This window comes from Saccoglossus kowalevskii, chromosome 18, assembly GCF_978046115.1.
Source record: "Saccoglossus kowalevskii chromosome 18, keSacKowa6.1, whole genome shotgun sequence".
NCBI lineage: Eukaryota > Metazoa > Hemichordata > Enteropneusta > Harrimaniidae > Saccoglossus > Saccoglossus kowalevskii.
The window spans coordinates 17,026,631-17,048,584 of NC_140658.1; the positions used below are offsets into that span (position 1 = coordinate 17,026,631).

The 21,954-nt window shown below is 34.8% G+C and overlaps 1 protein-coding gene and 1 long non-coding RNA gene across 2 annotated transcripts; one reads left to right on the top strand and one right to left on the bottom strand.

Moving 5' to 3' along the window:
* The first annotated feature begins 140 nt into the window (after positions 1-140).
* Positions 141-21,921, top strand: LOC100367604 (intraflagellar transport protein 52 homolog). Its single transcript, XM_002730565.4, has 13 exons — positions 141-283; positions 5,237-5,364; positions 5,682-5,769; positions 6,538-6,667; positions 7,725-7,800; positions 12,661-12,729; positions 12,945-13,071; positions 14,388-14,543; positions 15,082-15,236; positions 16,673-16,760; positions 17,738-17,846; positions 20,703-20,848; positions 21,420-21,921. The coding sequence occupies exons 1-13, from the start codon at positions 266-268 to the stop codon at positions 21,462-21,464; spliced, it is 1,335 nt and encodes a 444-aa protein (XP_002730611.2). The 5' UTR covers positions 141-265; the 3' UTR covers positions 21,465-21,921.
* Positions 1,761-3,140, bottom strand: LOC146731632 (uncharacterized). The gene is made up of 2 exons (XR_014926949.1): positions 2,562-3,140; positions 1,761-2,065 (listed from the first exon to the last, which is right to left on the bottom strand). It is a non-coding gene; the product is annotated as an uncharacterized LOC146731632 (long non-coding RNA).
* Positions 21,922-21,954: the final 33 nt, after the last annotated feature.

Consider the following 21,954-nt stretch of genomic DNA (forward strand, 5'->3'; position numbering starts at 1 on the left):
TTCATATTTTGCTTATGATATTTCTAAATTTGTTTTCACATAATGGATTTTCTTACAAAGTTCGTTAACTGTTTTTCAATTTTCGTATTAGTCGTACCGCGTTAACCTATGCAGTCCTATAATCTCTCCGCTTATTTTTGTATAAGCTTTTTTGATTGGTCATTGAGCGAAGCCAAAATGACACCAAGTCCAATGAAAATGAAGATAACAAAAGCTGTTTCCCATAATGCTTAGCTAGCGACTGAAATTCTTGAGCATCCGAAACATGGCGCCGACTACGGAGGTGAGATTTGTATTCATGTTCTGTTTTGATTACGATAAAAATGGGTTTTCATGCATTTACGAAAGGTGGCATGTACCAGAAAACCACTTTACTCTCTTGAGCTATGTTTTTATTCTTAGCAATGTAATTCTAGCCTTGAAAGTTTTGATTTAGAAAAAGCAAACGAGCGATAACATTTTGACATCTTAACTTTTTTGTGATGATTATGTACATACTTTTCTTCAACTTTTTCATTCAAAATTATTTCTTCAACTTAAAGTATTCTAATTTGTAGTATGCTACTCGTGTTCATAATAGTACTGTGTTAAGTGTTATTTGAATAAGAAATTTGCGTATATGTTTCTATGACTACTGCCAACAAATTTAACAATTATTAATAGCGATATAATAACAATAATATTAATGTTGTAAAGATCCGTACACAAAATATTTTATTTATCATTTGGACAATAATTGTCATTCTCGTCAATTAACAAGTGTTTTTGTTTAACCTAAGCATAGAAAATTAGTTATTGTACAGCATTACTGAATCCATTTTTTTTTATAAAATTTTCCTGTGGATTCACACATTAATAGGATCATGTTTCCTGCATGTTGTTGAGTAACATACAAATGTCATCTTTGTGGACATAGGCTTGTGCACTTTTTACTCAATGCTAACATTTTCATGATTTTCAAAACATAACATTCTGGTGTCAAATGATGTGAACACTTCTTGTAGACTGTGTTTATATCATCAAACTAAAATCTGAGAATCATGCCCCTGAACAAACCTCGTACCTTTTAACAGTGTGTGCCCTTGAGTGGACTGATTTTGTTAAAATTTAATCCAAGAAATCAAGGTGGATCAAGAAAATTGATAGTATGTGGGGAGCAAACTGAATGCTTTCTTTTCTTCGTTGTTTATACATCCATTTGTAAACATAAATGTGAATTTAATTCAAATTGTAAATTTTATAGCTATAACAAATGTTTTTCAGGATTACTAAATCAATATATAGTTTTCTTTTACCTCATCATTGATGTGCAAAGAAATAAGCCTAACTAGTTATTGCGCCACGGCGAGTCTTTGCATCAGTGACACATCATATCGATTTAAAGGCATCTAACATGTGAAAAAACTTTTAAAAACATATTCAAAACATTTTCCACTGACATAGCCCCATGAGTCAGCCTAAATGTCACCTTGAGCACAACATGTACGTTTATGCTATCCTTAGACAACTATTCTGCAAACCTGGCTAGTAGTGTTGTCACACGCAACGTAATACTGTACTACCCAATCTGATTAAAATCTGATGTAGTGTACGGGCTTTAATTATTTTGGCTATAAACTTATTTTAATTTTATTTTTTATTACTTTTGTTATTAATGCCTTTTTATTTTATTATTTTACTTTGATTTTGATTTTCTTTAATTCCGCCCTACATACATCTGATCCGACGCCTACGTAAGTCCCGTTCAAATCTCGCATAAGTAACAGCCAATCACAGGCTCCCTTTTATACAGGCTGTCGGTTGCTTACTTTTCAGTGTAGGGATACTCTACGGGCAATCTTTCTGTACATTATATTTTGCCCACTTGAATAAACCATTAATAGAACATTGCTAGTATATTTTTATTTACAAAAGAAATTCCACAGCATTTTACAATTGTTGTCATTACATTGAATATTTTGTTCACTTCCAACAAATGTGTACACTTCCTGATACATCTTCGCCAGCCACGGTTCGTTTATTCAGTCATCGCTTCAATTTTACATCAAACACTGAGCATAATTATCTAGAATGGAAGCAAAAAAATAAGTAAATCGTAATGATTAGAACACTGTAAACAGCTATAGTAAACAATGCAAATTTTAAATTGTATAACGGTCACCGGCCCACGGCATCGACGCAGACAATTGGAGCAAAAAATATTTCCTGATCAATTGCGATGTGTTCCAAATAAAAAATATTTTATTCCAGTCCAAATCAGCTCAATTACTTTAATTAATAAAGAGTTATTGTATAATGTACAAAATGTTGATACATTTTGATGATTATTTACAGCTACGGCTTCAATACCGTAGACGGTTTTGACCCGATCGTCAACAAAACATCACCCGTCTCCAGGGCAAGCGACTAGAAAAAGACACCGGTGTTCGGTCGAACCGGTGGAAACAAAATCGTCACTCCCAGAATAACTACGCAAAATAACGATCTAAACTCGAACCATTCGAGCCACAATATAAACATAAAAAAATGACTTTCGTTGCATTTGACAATGATAAACTTACCGAAAAGCAGTGTTCTTCTCGGTCGCTAACGTCGGTATAATCCGCCATTTTATTTGAGTGTGTTTGCCACCTGACTCTGCCCAGTGACGTCATCATGTGCGCTATAGAAGAAGGTCTGTGATTCGTTGACTAAAATCGTCGACAGTGGGTCTCATTGAAATCTCGTTACATAGGCATCGGCTCAGATGTAGGTAGGGCGGAATTTAAAAAAAAAATCACAAAATCAAAATCAAAGTAAAATAATAAAATAACAAGGCATTAATAACAAAAGTAATAAAACATAAAATTAAAATAAGTTTATAGCCAAAATAATTAAAGCCCGTACACTACATCAGATTTTAATCAGATTGTGTACTACCGTAATTGGTATAGTACTGGTGTGATGGTTCAAATACCAAAATGGCAACAGTAACATAAAGACTTTCCTGGCGGCGATGATAACATACGGACATGGAGCCAACAGATGAGGTTTCAACTGGTACTGGTATTATTATACTCTGCAAACATCAAGTACAATAACGCGGTAAAACTCCACTACTCCAATAACTAGATACTTAAACTCCAACACAATTCAACGAGATCTCCGATCTGAAGTCAGTGCTGAACAACTCCTCTATAATATACCCACACTGTTTATAAATAGACCATTACATCAGCATACATAATGAGTCTGGAACTTACTACCAATTTCTAGAATGTTCCATTACCTTCTATTGCCTCCTACAGTGTTCTATTACCTATTCAACCATTTTCTAAAAAAAATCTAGAATATTCCACCCAGACACAGTACAGTTCTAGAACATTCTCAGTGACACGGAAGTGGTAAATAAGTCGTATGCGACAAGTGTGTCCTCTAACCGGTCTGATTTTGTAAGAATGCAGAGTCAAAATGGAATTCGTCAAAATCAAGTTGAGACTGCTGGAAAGATTGGTCTTTAAGGAAAAATGATGCTGTATGTGGCTGTATAGGATATTGATGTTGTGGCCTCAGATTTCTTCATTTTTATGCTTATTTTGTTTATAAAATGTGAATTTCATTTTACCAAAATACAAAGTTCACAACTATAGTAAGATGTTTTTTGCGATCACTATACTTATTGTAATGTAACGCAGAAAATATGACACCATGAAAATGTGACGGTGAATAAGTACAACTAGTTGTTGCGTCACAGCAAATCTTTGTGTGTCTGTGGCAGGTTATGGTTTAGTGAGAACACTGTCTAGCAAAACCTGTTATTATGAGTGGCTTCTTTTGGCATCAATGGTGGAAGTGGTTTGCTACCATTACTCTCCAGTCTTGCACATCAAAATTATGATACATTTTGTTTAGCAAACCAAGATCTGCCTCAGGCTAACTTGGAGTTGTACTATAATACTGTAATGAGGCATTTCTGTCTATCAAAGGGAATACTAATTGCTAATGGTCTTTTAAAATGTACTGGTATAGAATAAGGGGTATCTAGGAGTCTCACCTGTTTATCATATTTGCCAAACATTTGTACTAAACGTAAACATGTTTTGTTTTTACCTTTGACCATTTCATTGAGATACAAGTGAAATTATCGCATTGCCTAAAATATGTATTTGTCTGTATTTTGCTATAAAAGGTATTGTATAGTGAAAATGTACATAATTCCCAGTGTTTCTTGAGTATTCTACTTAAATTTGGATCTTGCATGACTATGTTTTATAGTTAAAGTCATTGAAGTGGGAAATAAATGTGTCTACCAGCTGTCCTTGGTTCCTAAGTTGTCCAATCTAATCTCTAGAGATAGGCTTTGTTATTTTTTAATTCATCTTTCATTATCTTATGTAATCTGTAACTTCCTGCAAATGTGAGAACCTTTACAACCAGTAACATGCGTGCATACATGTATTAGATGATAACATTTCTTAGAGTACTGTAATTGAAATTGTATGCCATTGATCCAGTGTTGCATCAATCATCGGAAAATATGTGATCGGAATGAACAATTCCTATATTTCTAACATGGCTATGCGCCCTCCACCAATCAGATCGCCAGAATCACGATTTATATTCTCTGTATAGATTGAGAGAAGTTAGTTAGAACTTAGCTTTGTCAGCTGATATTGATTGACTGTACCACGCAAAACAAAAATAAAATTGAATAAATTGTTGCTATGTTAGAAGCCTGTTATAAAATGACACGCCCTTTATACAAAACCATGTATAAAGGGCATGTCATTTTATAACCTATACATAATAAAATTTACACAAACATAATATCATAAAAATTGTTGAAAAGGAAACATTTTGAGGTAGATTGTGAAAGAGAATTTTTTTAGCATCAAACACATTGTCAATATTCAGATCTGTGTGTTGTATTGTTTATATTTATTTATCACTCTGGCTAGTGTGCAAAATACAGACTGGTAAAAAAACAACGACGAAGTATTACTATCATGTGAATGGTAATGTTACATAGTAGTGATTCAGAATTACTAACAGATTAGAAGGAACCGATCATAATCCATGTGCTATATTTAGTATCAACTACAATTTACTAGGGTCAAAGTATTTCATTTTGTCATGATATCTATACAATATATGCAATTGTTGGCTAATGTAAATGCTTCCATTGAAGATGTGCTCCTAATAAAGCAAATATGGTAATTTTCATCTCTCAAATGGCATCCTTATTATAATATTACAGAACGACATGGATGAGAAAGGACAGCGTACTACCATATTATTCGACAGTTCAAAAAAGGAATTATTTTCTATACAGAATGGTTTCAAAACCCTTCACAGGAAACTACGGACAAACTGGAAGATTGCAACGTAAGTGTTTAACTCACGAGTTACAGTATATTTCTACGTTAATATTCAATGTTGAACTCAATATTGCTTCATAAATTGATTATTTGACACTGTTGAATAATTCTGTTCTGTCTGGTATGTGTTCATCTGAAAACATGCAAAACATCAAAAAAACCAAAGGTTTCACAACTGATTTATTGTTTATTCTACCATTTTCATTCACACCAACTGCACTACAACAAAACGATCAGGTGGCAGGTAACACCGTCTACAAAAGTTTGTGTTCTATTGCATCAAATTAAAGTAGTTCTAAAAAAGACCAATGTTTTGTTTTACAGACATAAAGATGAAATCACGGAAGCCAAGCTAGCACAGGTGAAAGTCTTTGTTATTGCAGGACCAAGGGAAAAATTTACAGCACCAGAGGTAGGAATAAAGATTATGATTGTTGAAGTTACTGCTTTCACAGTTACATGCAAAAAGTAATTTAAAAATACAAAATTTTATTTTTATCTTCATACTAATAATCTATTTTCACAAAAGTGTTCTCAATGAGTCTATCAGGAAATTGGATAACCAAATATTCTTCATGAACAGACACACCTATGCAAATTTGAGAGTGATCACTCCACTCTCCTATCACTCACGCAAATCAAGACCTACATTCTTGCATAGCTCTGCTATACACTCGCTGTACTGTGTTGAAAAGAACTAGTTTTGGCTGGTCTACTATTTTTGAAAAGACAAGGCCTGTTGTTGTGATTTCTTATGAAAAATGAAAACATGACTGCATAGAGAGGTACAAATACATCATCATGTATATCCTTATTGTTAACAAATCCTTGAAATAATAAAATAATCTGAGGAGCGTTACTTTCAGTTTTATGCATTTTTGTATTCAAATACACCTGATTCAAGGTGTATTTGATATCTGTTTCTTTAAATTTCAGTTGGAATATGGATCCTAACATTATCTCTAGTTCCTATAAAACTACCATATTCATAACAGCAGGGCTTGAACTTTGAAATTGGAGAGGTAACCCATTTCAAGGCCAAAATTTATAAAATTGCCTTAGCACATAGGAATAAAATATCAACGGTATTAAGGCAAACTCTTTGGGCATCAAGGCAATTGCTTTCAATACCTCCATGAAGTTCAAGCCCAGATAAAGAACTATTGAATTTTGTTTCTAGTTTGATGTGATCAAGAAGTACATAGAAGATGGCGGCAGCGTCTTAGTTCTCATGGGGGAAGGCGGAGAAACCAAATTTGATACAAATATTAACTTTTTACTAGAAGACTATGGTATTATGGTGAATAGTGGTAAGTGCAAAATGATTGTTTTGTTGTAGTGCAGTCTAATATTTGATTTGTGAGTATTAAAAACACTGTTAGACCGTATTTGCTGTATTGAAAACACATCACCAATAAACATGCATATAAACCAAGAATAATATCTGTTGTATACTGAATCATTAAAGTTAAAATTACATTCAACTGAATGGTTTGCAATGTAGGTTTACGAAACATTATGGTGCCCGGTGCAATTAACCATCATGTGAAAACATGTCATCTCCGACAGAAAAGTAAATTTAACACCAGTAAAAAATATTGATTTATATAAAGTGTATGTTGCAGTAGAATACGCAATTTGCTACATGATTCTCTGTATATAAATTAGCTGAATGAGTTGTTTTTTTAACCTGACAAAAAAAAAGGATATGAAAGGATATGAATCTTTTAATCTGTGCTGTGGACAAATCTGTCTAAAAGCTCAAGTCAACAATTCTTATTCATCCATGCATTTCTGTGGCATATACATTTTCAAATGTGACGTAAAAAAACAAAAATTAAATTTATGTGATAAAATGGCCAATTGGCTGATTATCAAACTACATGGATGTGGTGGTTTAGTTTTACAGTACGGTCCGAGCGCAACTTCTGGGCTGTCATTGCATTTTAATAAAAACATGCAGTTTTTGAAATGAGTAATTTTGTCATCAATAATTTCAACTTATTATTTGTAGTATTTAACCTTTTTATAGTAAAATACTTTATTTTTGTTTGGAATTTATTTTCATTATTATGCTGAAGAGGTGATTCTTTTTCTTTTTTTCTATATTTTACATTCAACTCATTCTGAAAATAAATATCGTACTAAACATCCAAAGAGTTAGATGACTTCCCGCTAAAATAAAAGTATTTACAGTTAGTAGTAATGAGATATATTTAACTAGCTTACTCACAGTTTAGATGTATGGTGACTTTGGAAGGTAAATTTTAAGTTACACTCAGACTGTTAACCAAAGACCAAAAGTGCATATTACCTAATATTGTATCGTTAAAAATTGCTTGATATCTTTGTGATTGTTTATGACAGATGCTGTGGTGCGGACAAGTTACTATAAATATTTCTACCCAAAAGAAGCACTTATTTCAAATGGAATACTTAACAGGTAAGGCTCGACTGACATCTTGTGAAGTGAGGTATATTTTACCTGTTGTATGTGTATACCATATGTCTATTTTAGACATTAGAGGGCACTCTTCTCAGCAATGATGGGTAGAAATACTTAACATTTATTTACACTGGCATTTCATTTCACTATGTTGATATTCTAAGCATACCGTTATTTACTGGGTTTCAATAATTAGCCACAGGGTTCTTTCCAGAAAAAATGCATAGCGCTGCAACTAAATTGCATAATAATTTGCATATCATTTACGTACATTTCCTTCATTAATTAACAGAACTCATTTACAATTATGAATATTAATGAGCTCAGTCACAGTGCAAATATTTTTTTTAATGGAATCAACACATTATGTTTCACAATTTAGAAGAGTTTGAAACATTCTTGAAATACTGATGCTGCAGACTAAAAACAAACACAAATAAATTTTTGTTGCAATTTAATTGTCTATTGTAAAACGTTGAATAAAACGCATTCGAAACGTTAAGCCAGAAATATGTTCACGAATTTCATGATTTTATTGACTCCAAAAACATTCACCTTCAAAAAATCGACAACGTAATTAATTGGCGTATTGTTGTAATTTATTATTCGTACCATCAACTTCTAAAACGTTTACATTTACAGTAATGAGCGAACAAATTAAACTTCAAAACGATCATCAAAGTTACGACGTGACATAACTTACTTGGCGATGTTATACACCGGTTATACCAATAATTCCTCACTAAATGTTACTTCTTTTTTTTTATATGAAATTAAAGTAAAATCTGACTTATTTTTATCGGGAGCGATTATTTTTGATCACTCGATCGCTTCGGTAAAAAAAAACAGACCCGCCATGATGTTTGTGAACATTAGCATGTGTCCTTTGACCCGATGGGTCAAGAATGTCATTAACCAATCAAAATGCCGCATGGTAATGCCGGTAGAATCCGAAGTTTCCCGAATGGTAGTGATCATAAAAATTTACATTGCGGAAGTTAAGCGATGTCGTAGCACGATGTGTTGGCATGGATTTCAATTGAAAACTGCATGATGGTTTTCGAAAGAGGTGATTAGCAATTTTTAAAAGGTAAAATAGATCTTGAAAGAAGAGTTTTTACCTGATTCGTGATGATAACAGTTCAAATGTCTTTTACCAAATCACGCAATAAACACATTGTTTTTTCTTGAGTAGCGTAAACTGATCGTAAACTTCGCTTTGACCATGTTATATCAAGGTGGAATTGATTTTAAAAGAATTTTAGCTTTCAATCTAAAGACTGTGTCTATCGCAGAAAGTATTTACTTACAAACAAAGAGGTGCTAATTTCACAAATTTGACTAGCCGCTATGTATCGTGCGACTAGGTCTATTGTTTACAAATTATAATCCATGACTAGCAGGATGCGTGTCGGTCGGTACGTAATTATAATAACAATCGGACAATAGTCCTGGTCGGAAGCGTTTCCGTTGTGGTCACTAATTTTGAGTGACGGTCGGGGCTGACCAGTGTGGCGAACAAAGCTTTTGCACATCTGATATTGGCATTTCAAATATGAAATCAAGCGCCGAGGTCGGAACAATTAGCGCCGAGGTCCCAAGTAAAGCGCCGAGCTTCACAAGTATAGCGCCGCAGACCTCGGCGCTAAAAAGACCTGGGGAGAACCCTGAGCCAGAGAAACACACTGAGTTTTATTTTAGCGAATTGTACTTACCGGGTATCAAATCAAAATCCAGTGAATGAATTCATTCAGTCAAGTAAGATATAAAATTTGGATACTAGACAGTAAACTTCTAGTTATATGTTTATGAATCATATCCTAGTATGAAGATGCGCATTTAGTATGCAAGTGAGAAGCCTAGTGGGCTCCTTGGCAAGGAAAGCTCAGAACATTGGGAATATTTAGGAGACTGTCTCTGGGAACTCCCTCTATATCATCATCTTGTTATAATGGGGGACAGTCTAAAAATGACACTCGCTTTACCCGTGTTGATTCATAGATGCAAATCTAAGAGAGAGAGGATAGATGATATGGCCATTTCCTTATTTTTAGTCCCCGTTCGGACCAAGTCCGAAAACGGGGACTTATAATTCGGTCTCCGTCTGTGCGTCCGTGCATCCGTCCGGAGTCATATCTCAGAATCCCTTCTCATATCTCAGAATCATATCTCAGATCGATTCCGTTAATTCTTTGCATGTGCCTAGTACTTTATCTGGGACATATGCACATGCAGTGGTTTAGTGATTCGATTCAAAATGGCCGACTGGCAGCCATCTTGGTTTTTGAAAATGTTGTATTTTGGACATGCTTTGTCGGTTTTCATTCAAATTTGGTACATAGATTATATATACATGTTAGGATACATGTCCATGATGATTTATTTCACAATTGGATCAAAGATGGCCGACTGGCAGCCATCTTGTTTTTTGAAAATGTCGTATTTTGGACATGCTTTGTCAGTTTTCATTCAAATTTGGTACATCGATCATACATGTTAGGATACATGTCCCTGACCGTCCTTGAGTTCCTGAGTCTGTCCGTCCGTTCGTGCGTTAGTCTGTCAATAGTAATATTTCAGAATCCTGTGGACCGATTCCGTTCATTCTTTGCATGTGCCTAGTACCTTATGTGGGACATATGCACATGCAGTGGTTTAGCAATTCGATTCAAAATGGCCGACTGGCAGCCATCTTGTTTTTTGAAAATGTTGTATTTTGGACATGCTTTGTCAGTTGTCATTCAAACTTGGTACATAGATTATACATGTTAGGTTACATGTCCATGACAATTTATTTCGCAATTGGATCAAAGATGGTCGACTGGCAGGCATCTTGTTTTTTAGCTCCGCTGTTGACTTTGTCGAGCGGAGCTTATCATATGAGTGATTGTCCGTCGTCGTCCGTGTCAATGTTTTACTTTTTCGACTTCTTCTTGAAAACTACAAGCCTGAATGCTTTGATACTTGGTGTATATGTACCTTGGGTAGACCTCTCTCAGATTTGTTCATTTCATGATGATATCTTCAATTCTCTAATTTTGGTGAATATTTTTGTCATTTTTGGTAAAAAGTGATATTTTCAACTTCTTGTTAAAAACCGCAAGTCCAATTGCTTTGATATTACATATATAGGTACTACATGTGGACCTCTCTCAGATTTGTTCATTTTGTAATGATATCTTTAATTCTCTAATTTTGGTGAATATTTTTGTCATTTTTGGTAAAAAGTGATATTTTCGAATTCTTGTTGAAAACCGCAAGTCCAATTGCTTTAATATTACATATATAGGTACTACATGTGGACCTCTCTCAGATTTGTTCATTTCATAATGATATCTTCAATTCTCTAATTTTGGTGTCTGAATATTTTTGTAATTTTTGGTAAAAAGTGATATTTTCAACTTCTTGTTGAAAACCGCAAGTCCAATTGCTTTGATATTACATATATAGGTACTACATGTGGACCTCTCTCAGATTTGTTCATTTCATGATGATATCTTTAATTCTCTAATTTTGATGAATATTTTTGTCATTTTTGGTAAAAAGTGATATTTTTGACTTCTTGTTGAAAACCGCAAGTCCAATTGCTTTGATATATTATACATATAGGGACTACATGTGGACCTCTCAGATTTGTTCATTTTCTAATGATATCTTCTGTTCTTTAATTGCCATGTGCATTGCTAACAGCGAAGCTATCTCAGCCGACAGGCTGCTTGTTTTTTTATGCGGTACCTTGGAAGTGCTCTGTCAGTTTTCATTCAAATTTGGCACATGTTTTTTATACATGTTAGGATGCATGTTCATGACAATTTGTTTCAAAATCTGGTCAAGGATGGCCGATTGACAGCAATCTGACTTTTTGGCTTTACTACTATATTTCCACAATTTATGTACCATTTTCATTCATATTTGGCACATACATCATACATATCAGTGTGTTTCATAATCAGAACAAAGATGGCCAAATATTTTTATTTTTGGCCATATTACTACTACACGGAACACGTGTTTTGATGTAAATAAACAATCTGTTGTATACGCCACTTGGAACTCAAGTTTCAAGGACACGCTCGCGACAACCCCTCCCCCCTTTAATATGACAAGCACAAAGAGAACTTTCAAAAATTTAACGGGGACTGTGCCATTTTCAATGACTTGTTCTTGAAATTATTCCTTACAATAAAGCTCAGACGCAAATGGACACAGAGATCACATTAAAAGCGAGAAAGCCACAAAACTTTTTTTTAGCCCTAAAATAGCGTTTCAATCTCTCAAACCATCCTGTCCACTGTTCCTCTGACCAATATAATCATTGTGTTTGGAATAGCGGATATACCGTACTCGACCGCGATAGCACCCATGCCCGGTCAAACGCCCACCGCCCACTTTTGCACATTTTTTATATTCGGGGTCACATTCAGCAAAGCGCCCACCCCTTCAATATGCCACTAATTTAAAACTTGGTCTTTTGATCATTGCTTTAACAAATACTCGTAATCGTTTTTATATGATACAGCGAGGAAATCGACCTCCGTGAATATGTTGTGAATATCCCTCTTAATCTGTCTCATGGCGAATTAAAATTATCATTTGCATTCTTTTCCGAGGGGGGTGCTCGGGTAAGTGCCCACCCCTAAAAAATCATGATTTTCTGAGTTGAGGACACTGGTCGCTAACGCGGTTGAGTACGGTAATAATGGAATAGAATGGAACACTATTTTAAGGGTAACAACAAGTTTATGGATCTCTCACTTTTGACAATATCTCTGCTGTAATTTTCTTCTAAGGTCAATTGTTAAGCTATTCGTATGTGCTATTATGATGTAATTCACTATTTTGTTATCTCTCATCCAGAGCCATCAGCCTGGCTGCTGGTAAACTCATACCAGGATTAAATGAAGAGGAGGCTGCAAATAACACTCAGTAAGTGTAAACTCACTTTTTAGTACAGTACAGTAAAACTGATGACTCAGAACTGAATAGTAAGTCTGAGAGAGAAGGCTTTAATGTCATATAAACTGCTGGCAGTAGGAAACTGGTCAACTAATTAAATCTGTTTGTTTTATGCACTCATTCTTTACATACATGTATAATTTTAAATATTCTGTTCTGATCACATGCTTACCTTTTTGTTACAGAGCACTGACATTTCTGTATCCATTCGGTGCGACTTTGAATGTAGCCAAGCCAGCTTCGGCAGTGCTGTCTACAGGAACAGTTTCTTTTCCATTAAACAGGCCTGTATTGGCTCTACATTCATCAAAGGTATGTACCTCGCTTCAATATGGATGAAAATATGTAGTTGTTAATATGGTTGTTTGATACTGTATATTTGACTATTATTAGTCCCCTCATATTTCAGAATCCTGTGGACTGATTCCGTTCATTCTTTGCATGTGCCTAGTACCTTATATGGGACATACGCACATGCAGTGGTTTAGCGATTCGATTCAAAATGGCCGACTGGCAGCCATCTTGCTTTTTGAAAATGTTGTATTTGGGACATGCTTTGTCAGTTGTCATTCAAACTTGGTACATAGATTATACATGTTAGGATACATGTCCATGACGATTTATTTCGCAATTGGATCAAAGATGGTTGACTGGTAGGCATCTTGTTTTTGTTTTTTTATGCGGTACTTGGACGTGCTCTGTCAGTTTTCATTCAAACTTGGCACATACATGTACTTTATACATGTTAAGATGCATGTCCATGACAATTTGTTTCAAAATCTGGTCAAGGGTGGCCGATTGACAGCCATCTGACTTTTTGGCCTTACTACTATATTTCCACAATTTATGTACCATTTTCATTCGAATTTGGCACATACATCATACATATCAGTGTGTTTCATAATCAGATCAAAGATGGCCGAATAACTGCTGTTTTTATTTTTGGCCATATTACTACTACACGGAACATGTGTTTTGATGTAAATAAACAATCTGTTGTATACGCCACTTGGAACTCAAGTTTCAAGGACACACTCGCGACAACCCCTCCACTGTAATATGACGAGCACAAAGAGAACTTTCAAAAATTTAATGGGGACTGTATCATTTTCAATAACTTGTTTATCATGAACTGAAAACACTGTTCCTGCAGCACACATTTTAGTATTCTATTGAAATGAAATTCTCTGAGACACATGTGTACTGGTTTTGGTTTGTGCAACAACAATTATTGTGTATTAGTGTTTCTGATTTTTTGGCTCAATGGACCATAGGTCCGCTGAGCCTATGGGATGGGTTTCTGTCTTGCGTCTTGCGTCTGTCGTCTATCTATCTATCTGTCTGTCTGTCTTCCTGTCCATTCGTCACATGTATAGGGAAATCAAGATGATGCAAATTATTTTATTTCTCATTTTCCACCAAGGAACATATTTCTTTTATACCACAAACATTTAGTAACCTTTCAAATGCAATCGTGGTGCCTTTCATTAAAAAAAACTAAAGCTGGTATGATATTCTGCATACTCATAATTATACTGTAAAATGCCTGTTAGTAATTGTCTTGTTGCCATGGTAACTTGGTATGTTTCGCTCTGATTTTCTCAAACTTATTATATTTTTAATTTCAGTATTCCAAGGGTAAATTAGCAGTTTTGGGATCTGTGCATATGTTTTCTGACCAATACCTTGAGAAGGAAGAGAATGCCAAGATACAGGATGTTATATTCCAGTGGTTAACCACTGATGAAATAGTACTGAATGCCATTGATGCTGATGATCCAGAAGTAAGTTAATTATATCTGCGAATTGTAACCTTAAGTTAGATGGGAAAAAAAAGATATTGGTCCTGTGATCTGCCCCCACTTTTGTAATATGTCCACCCTATTCTATGATCTGCCCACCCTTACATATATAAGGGCAAGCCATGTGTAGTTTAACTATGTTATTTAGGGGATTTACTAGGAAAAATAAACAAGAGGGAGCACACACAGGTGATAGACCTGGAAACGCCATATCAGATGGTTTCTGCGTCGTTTTAACAGTGAATCTATCGCAATTGAAATATTTTTGGTGTAATTTTAGTGTATATGGTGTCCAGACATTGTAAGCTGGTGTTTGCTTGGAAATTTTCATAGAGACAAATATATTTGAGAAAGATTTCATGTTGTATGGGAGCACGGAAGTGTGAGGCTCGAGAAATATTCAAAAAAAGTTCAATCAGCAATTTGATAAGAGGGCTCCGTGCCAGCCACGAGTATCAGAGCGCTGTTCCCCGGTTTGGAAAAAAAATGTTATTAAAAGGTTTTACATTTGTTTTTCAAGATTTCAGATTATAACATGTTGCCAGAGACCGCTAAGCTAGCTGAAAGGTTACGTGTTTGCCTTCAGGAAAGTGATGATGTGCCAAAAGACTTCACTGCACTTTTCAATGACACACTGTTCAAGATGGACACAAGTGTGGTACCTAAAGTTATAAAGTGAGTCACTGATATTGTTATTGATAGTGAATAGTTATGCAGTTCATATTCTTGGGACTCCTGCGCATGCGCATGTGACTACCCTCCCGCTTTTAATAATAATTTTGTTGAGACATGCCCATCAACTAATTAGCTTTCTGCTTTCTACCTTCTAAATCTAGCCTACTTCAAAACTTGGTGACTAATTCTGTAAGGTACTATGAATTGGAATTATTCGCATACAAGTCTCAACGTATTTTTGTCTATTTCAAAGTTGAATCTCACTTTGTATTTGATGCAGAAAACCTTCAACTGATTGTCGTGATCACCATAAACAAAATAATAAAATCAGTATTAGAGCATTGAAGTTTGCTGAAAGTTGTGAGATAATTTGTGTTGTTGTAATCAGTCAAAGGTATAAAACTAAACAACAACAAAATTTAGTTTCAGCATTCTGCTAATTTGGGAATGCAACACACTGATGAATATTGTACCAACAAAACAAAACAAAACAATAAATCGTAATACGTTCCATTCATGATGGTATAAATATATAAGAATAGAATATACTTTATTAACACACAAGACAATATGGGCGCATCTGCAAGGTTTTGGATTTTATTTCTGAAGTCAACTGTTCACTTCGCAGTATAATTCAGAGTATAGTCAGCTCTGCCTTGGTTTGGAATACGATGTATTAAATGCAACTGTTACACTTTTCTGAATATGAATTTTGAAATTACATTTCATTCTTGAGTTTAGAATACAATTATGCCTTGTCAATTGTTTCCTTTGGGTCAATTATTACAATAGCTGTATACTGTACTGTTAGGCTAGCTAAACTCACTTTGTTGTGTCAGTATAATTTCTGTAAAATTTACATTGTCATAGTGTCTCCATGGTTACATGACAGAATCCTCACTTTGACTGCTTCAGGCATTCAAAGTAGTCATGTGCCTTCTATACGAAATGCTTGGAATTCACATTGGGTATATGTTTTGATCAACGTTTTGAAAAATATGGTAAAATTATGCAGGTTTATTTCGCAAAAATAACACTTGGTTTTAGTATTCAAAGTTAATGTATTCCAATATTTCTTTAATAGACCATTTTCTATTCACCCGTTATGCGTGAAATTGAGCGAAAAACAGGACAAAGTTTGTAGTGGTGTCAAATCACATGAGAGTCAATTAACAAACGCAAAAGTATTTTGGCGGTAATTTCACAGTTAATAATGTGCTATTCACATTTGATGATGGTCAATTTTGATGAAGTATTCCCCTCCTCATAGATCAGCATTTTGTCATTCAGGTTTAAACATTTTTTTTTTTGCCGCAGACACTCGCTTTGCACCTCTCACTACGTCACCTATTATATATCAATATGTTGAATACTGCCATTGTTCACATCAGTGTTTTGTTGATAACTATACACATGTATATTGCTATTTCTTGTAGGGCTATTGATACACTTGGCTGCAAACATGAACCACTTACACTGATCCAGCCACAGTTTGAAACACCGCTACCACCACTGCAACCTGCAGTAAGTTTTCCCTGTTGTATCACTACGCACATGATGTATCGGTTCATTTTTTGTACAAGGTTAAAAACTTATGGAATCAAATAAGCTTAGATTGCTTAGATGACCCACTCAACGAACTTATTGCTTTTCTTCATGTTCATCATGACAATTTGTTGAATGCACTTTAAGATACCGTATTAGCTCGTCTAGTTTCACATGTACTTATGTGAAGAGGTGTGTTCATTGTCAAAATAAGTATACCCAAAATACAATAAATTTAATTCAGTTAAAGCGAGGGAGTTGTCATCTGCACATGCAGCAAACGGCCATAGCGTGTCGTTTACCAACAAGCATCTACTCATGAGCCTTTGTGTTAGCGTGCGTTGTTAGCGTCGCTTGGGACTCAATTTCTGTGCATGTGCATGTGACAACCCCTCTGCTTGAAAAATGCGCTTCTGGTTAGTCATAAATGTAAAAATAGTTATTTTCACTGTTTCGCTATGTTTTGAGTACATTGTATACCCACAATATAATTAATAAATACATTAAATTTTTGCTTTACATTTTAATAGACCAAATATGTATTTTGGCATTATACTTTTGTGTCTTCTGAAGTTCAGGCCCTGTCATACAATATACCTGGTTAGTCATCAAGTATACTGTAAAATAATTTATTCCCACAGGCTTTTTTTCACTGTGGGCAATTTCCCTGGGTTTTAATTTAAGTTCACAAACTTGGCAGAGAAACAATTGTTTTTATACAAGTTCATGTGGATTTAATTTAGCAAATTTCACATATCAACGAAAACAGCGCAATTAAAAACCAGTGAATAATTAATGCATTTACAGTATTTTCATTACTATATACGTTGTACTCATTTTGTATAGAATTGTGTGTTTCAAACGTGTATTATAGCCATACAAAGCTTATTGCTGTGAATGTCAATTCAGTGAATCTTGGACATTACCCACTACATTAATCTTCTCTCTTTTTGCAGGTATTTCCTCCTACATTCCGTGAATTGCCACCGCCATCACTGGATTTGTTTGATTTAGATGAACAGTTCTCATCAGAGAAAGTCAGACTTGCACAAATCACGAATAAATGTAAGTGGATTCGTTTTTAGACAACTTATTAGTCCCCGTTCGGACGAAGTCCGAAAACGGGGACTTATAATTCGGTCTCCGTCCGTCCGTGTGTCCGTGCGTCCGTCCGGAGTCATATCTCAGAATCCCTTGGACCGATCCCGTTCATTCTTTGGATGTGCCTAGTACTTTATGTGGGACATATGCACATGCAGTGGTTTATCAATTCGATTCAAAATGGCCGACTGGCAGCCATCTTGTTTTTTGAAAATGTTGTATTTTGGACATGCTTTGTCAGTTTTCATTCAAACTTGGTACATAGATTATACATGTTAGGATACATGTCCATAATGATTTATTTCACAATTGGATTAAAGATGGCCAACTGGCAGCCATCTTGTTTTTTGAAAATGTCGTATTTTGGACATGCTTTGTCAGTTTTTATTCAAATTTAGTACATAGATCATACATGTTAGGATACATGTCCCCGACCGTCCGTGAGTTCCTGAGTCTGTCCGTCCGTCCGACCATCCGTCCATGTGTCCGTGCGTCAGTCTATCCAACGTCATATTTCAGAATCCTGTGGACCGATTCCATTCATTCTTTGCATGTGCCCAGTACCTTATGTGGGACATATGCACATGCAGTGGTTTAGCGATTCGATTCAAAATGGCCGACTGACAGCCATCTTGTTTTTTGAAAATGTTGTATTTTGGACATGCTTTGTCAGTTGTCATTCAAACTTGGTACATAGATTATACATGTTAGGATACATGTTCATGACAATTTATTTTGCAATAGGATCAAAGATGGTCGACTGGCAGGCATCTTTTTTTTGTTTTTGATGCGGTATCTTGGACGTGCTCTGTCAGTTTTCATTCAAATTTGGCACATAAATGTCCTTTATACATGTTAGGATGCATGTCCATGACAATTTGTTTCAAAATCTGGTCAAGGATGGCTGATTGACAGCCATCTGACTTTTTGGCCTTACTACTATATTTCCACAATTTATGTACCATTTTCATTCGTATTTGGCACATCATACATATCAGTGTGTTTCATAATCAGATCAAAGATGGCTGAATAACAGCTGTTTTTTCTTTGGCCATATTACTATGACACGAAACAGGTGTTTTGATGTAAATAAACAATCTGTTGTATACGCCACTTGGAACTCAAGTTTCAAGGACACGCTCTCGACAACCCCTCCGCTTTAATATGACGAGCACAAAGAGAACTTAACGGGGACTGTGTTATTTTCAATGACTTGTTTTTGACGTACTGTAGAATACTTTATTTTCGCTTGGAATTTATTTTCGCTATTTTCACTGAAGGGATGATTCTGTGAAAATACAATCCAGCGAATATACTTTTTTGCCTATATTTCACATTAAACTCATCAAAAATCAGCGAAAATAAATTCCATACAAAACGCCCAAAAAGCCTTTTCAGCGAAAATTAATTCCAGCGAAAATAAAGTATTCCACAGTATTCATGTTCTTAGCAAATGAAAATATAACAAGAAAGAAATTTGAAATGTGGAGGTTGTTTTGTGTATTGATTATTGGAGCATTTAAAATTAATAGACCATTTTCTGTTCACTGCGAGATCCTGTACATGTGTGAAATTGAATTGTAAATATTGTAAACAGGACAAACAGCATTCGGAGTTGTGTCAAAACATTGTGTAGGATTTGACAAAAATATTGTTGGGGTATTTCCTCTTCTAATAATGTGCCATACGCATTTGGTGATGGTCAAATTTGTAAAAGTATCTCAACACAATATTCCTCTCTTAACGATTGACTTTGAGCAATAAAAATTAGATCATTAAACTTTTGCAGCAAATGCTCAATCTGAGCCTTTGGTGCATCATGCAAGATTTTGCAATAAATGGAAAATGACATGTTACTGCATATGAGCAATTATTGATAAATTATGATTCAAGGAAAAAAAAAATGCCCACATAATTGCTGCTGAGAACAAAACCAGCATCACATTGAGATGTCCAGTATTCAATCTAATCCGTATTTGCTAAAAACTTGCTCAGTAACCATGCTAAGTTGCATGCAAAACTCCAATAAAAAAAAGCAATTTTTCACAGGTTAACACAACAAAATTAACGTTCACAGTGCTATTGACAGTACATGCTAAATATGTATTGTTCTGCCATGGATTATTATGGGATATCCAAACAAATGAATATGTAGTCAGTCTACATACTTATTAGACAGAAGCATAAATATACTAATCAGTATGTGGACAAAATGGAGAATTTTAAGAAGATGTTAAAAATCTGAGTTCCTTACACATTTTTTTAGTTAAAAATATTTGCTTCTGCATGGCTCTTTCCATACATGACAGTACAAAGAGATGTCAAATTCTTTAAATACATGTTTTTTCCTTGGAGAATATAGCCAAGATGCTCACTGCCAAATTTGCTTAGAATTACCAGTGAACCTTTCTTAGATTAAAAAAGTCTACATACAACATTGGATCATATCTTTAGTTCATCTACATGTTTCAAATATAAAATATTACTAAACATTTGCAAAAAATATTATAATTTACTTTTCTATAAAAAGTGTATCTGCACTCGTTCCAACCTTTAAATTTATATGGGGTAAACTACTTCACCATCATTGAGTTAAGTTTATTGATATCACATTCAAACACCTTCTTTGTTTACATTGACTGCAAAAGCATCGTGTGATAAAAATACAATCCCATCACTGGATGCAAATGTTTAAACAGCACAAACCTTTTTTTTAATTGTCATTTTTTGCTGTAACATATTACCACAAAATTAATACTACATTTTGTACAAATAACCTCATAATATGAAACCTGTTTACATATATTATCTTTTGTTCAGGTAATGATGATGATCTTGAATACTATGTACGTGAATGCGGCGATATTCTGGGAGTGTCAACAAAGCTGCCATCTGATAGCAGAGATGCCAAGCATATATTAGAATATATATTTGCACAAGTTGTTGAATTCAAAAAATTGAATCAGGTGAGCACGCTTTAACTTCACAATAATCGGTTTACTATTCCATGGCAACCACTGTGTATTTCTTCCATACTTCATTGATATACTTCAGGATTTAAAATACTGTGAGAAACTGCAACAGTGTATTGGCTTTCATGCAGTAATGACTATCTACCACCCAGAATTACATACAATTTAGATAAATAAGAAAGGAAGAATAATTCTCGTACTGGATTTGCGAATCATAATGTTGATCATCTTATTAGCCAGGAATTTGCAACTGCTAGTCCAAAACAATTCAACTTCATGAAAAATGTAGATGGTTTTAGATAGATTTTGGTAAAATTATAACAGAACAATAAGAAAAAAACAAAAATAGGAAAAAGTTGCCAGTCCAAAATCAAAGTTGCCAGTTCGTTTGGTGGGTGGACTGGTGCCTGGCTTACACCCTGAGTGTCACTGTCAAGTCTAGAGGCAAAGAAAACACCAAGTATTTTGTGGATCATCTTGTTAACTGACAGTCCAAATAATTCTCAGAATCACTGCCAGTGTATATTTGATATTATTTCAGCACTCTGTGTGTTTTCTTTGACAGGATCAAGATTTGGATCTGAATGAAGGAGCTGACGGCTACCAATAAATAACTATTTGTTCTATCAGACTGTACACACCATATTGTAAATACCAAGTCAAATATCAGGGACACATCAGTCTGACAGATTCCACTCCTACCACTAGTGATAAATGCAGATACATGTAATACTTTTCAATTCTTGCATATATTTTTTTCCATCTCCACCCATAGAGCTTAATTTATGTACACAAATTTGTGAGTGATGATGAAAGTTCATTGTAACTCTATCTGTCATCCAAGGTATTTGTTGTTTTCTACTCAAGATCAACTTGCCCACATTTGAAGCAATAGCAAACTAGAAATGCTCATTTGAGTGAAACTTAATGTATACAGCTATGTACTCTTCATGGGCTGAGTTCTGTTGTGTTGATCATTGAACATATCTATGTGCGCATTTGTTCCTATCTCTTTACTATTGAGCCTCTGCAAATGCTACAACACAAAATCATGATGGGTCTTGTGTAGAGTTGTGTATATCTGGTCCTGTTATTTAACA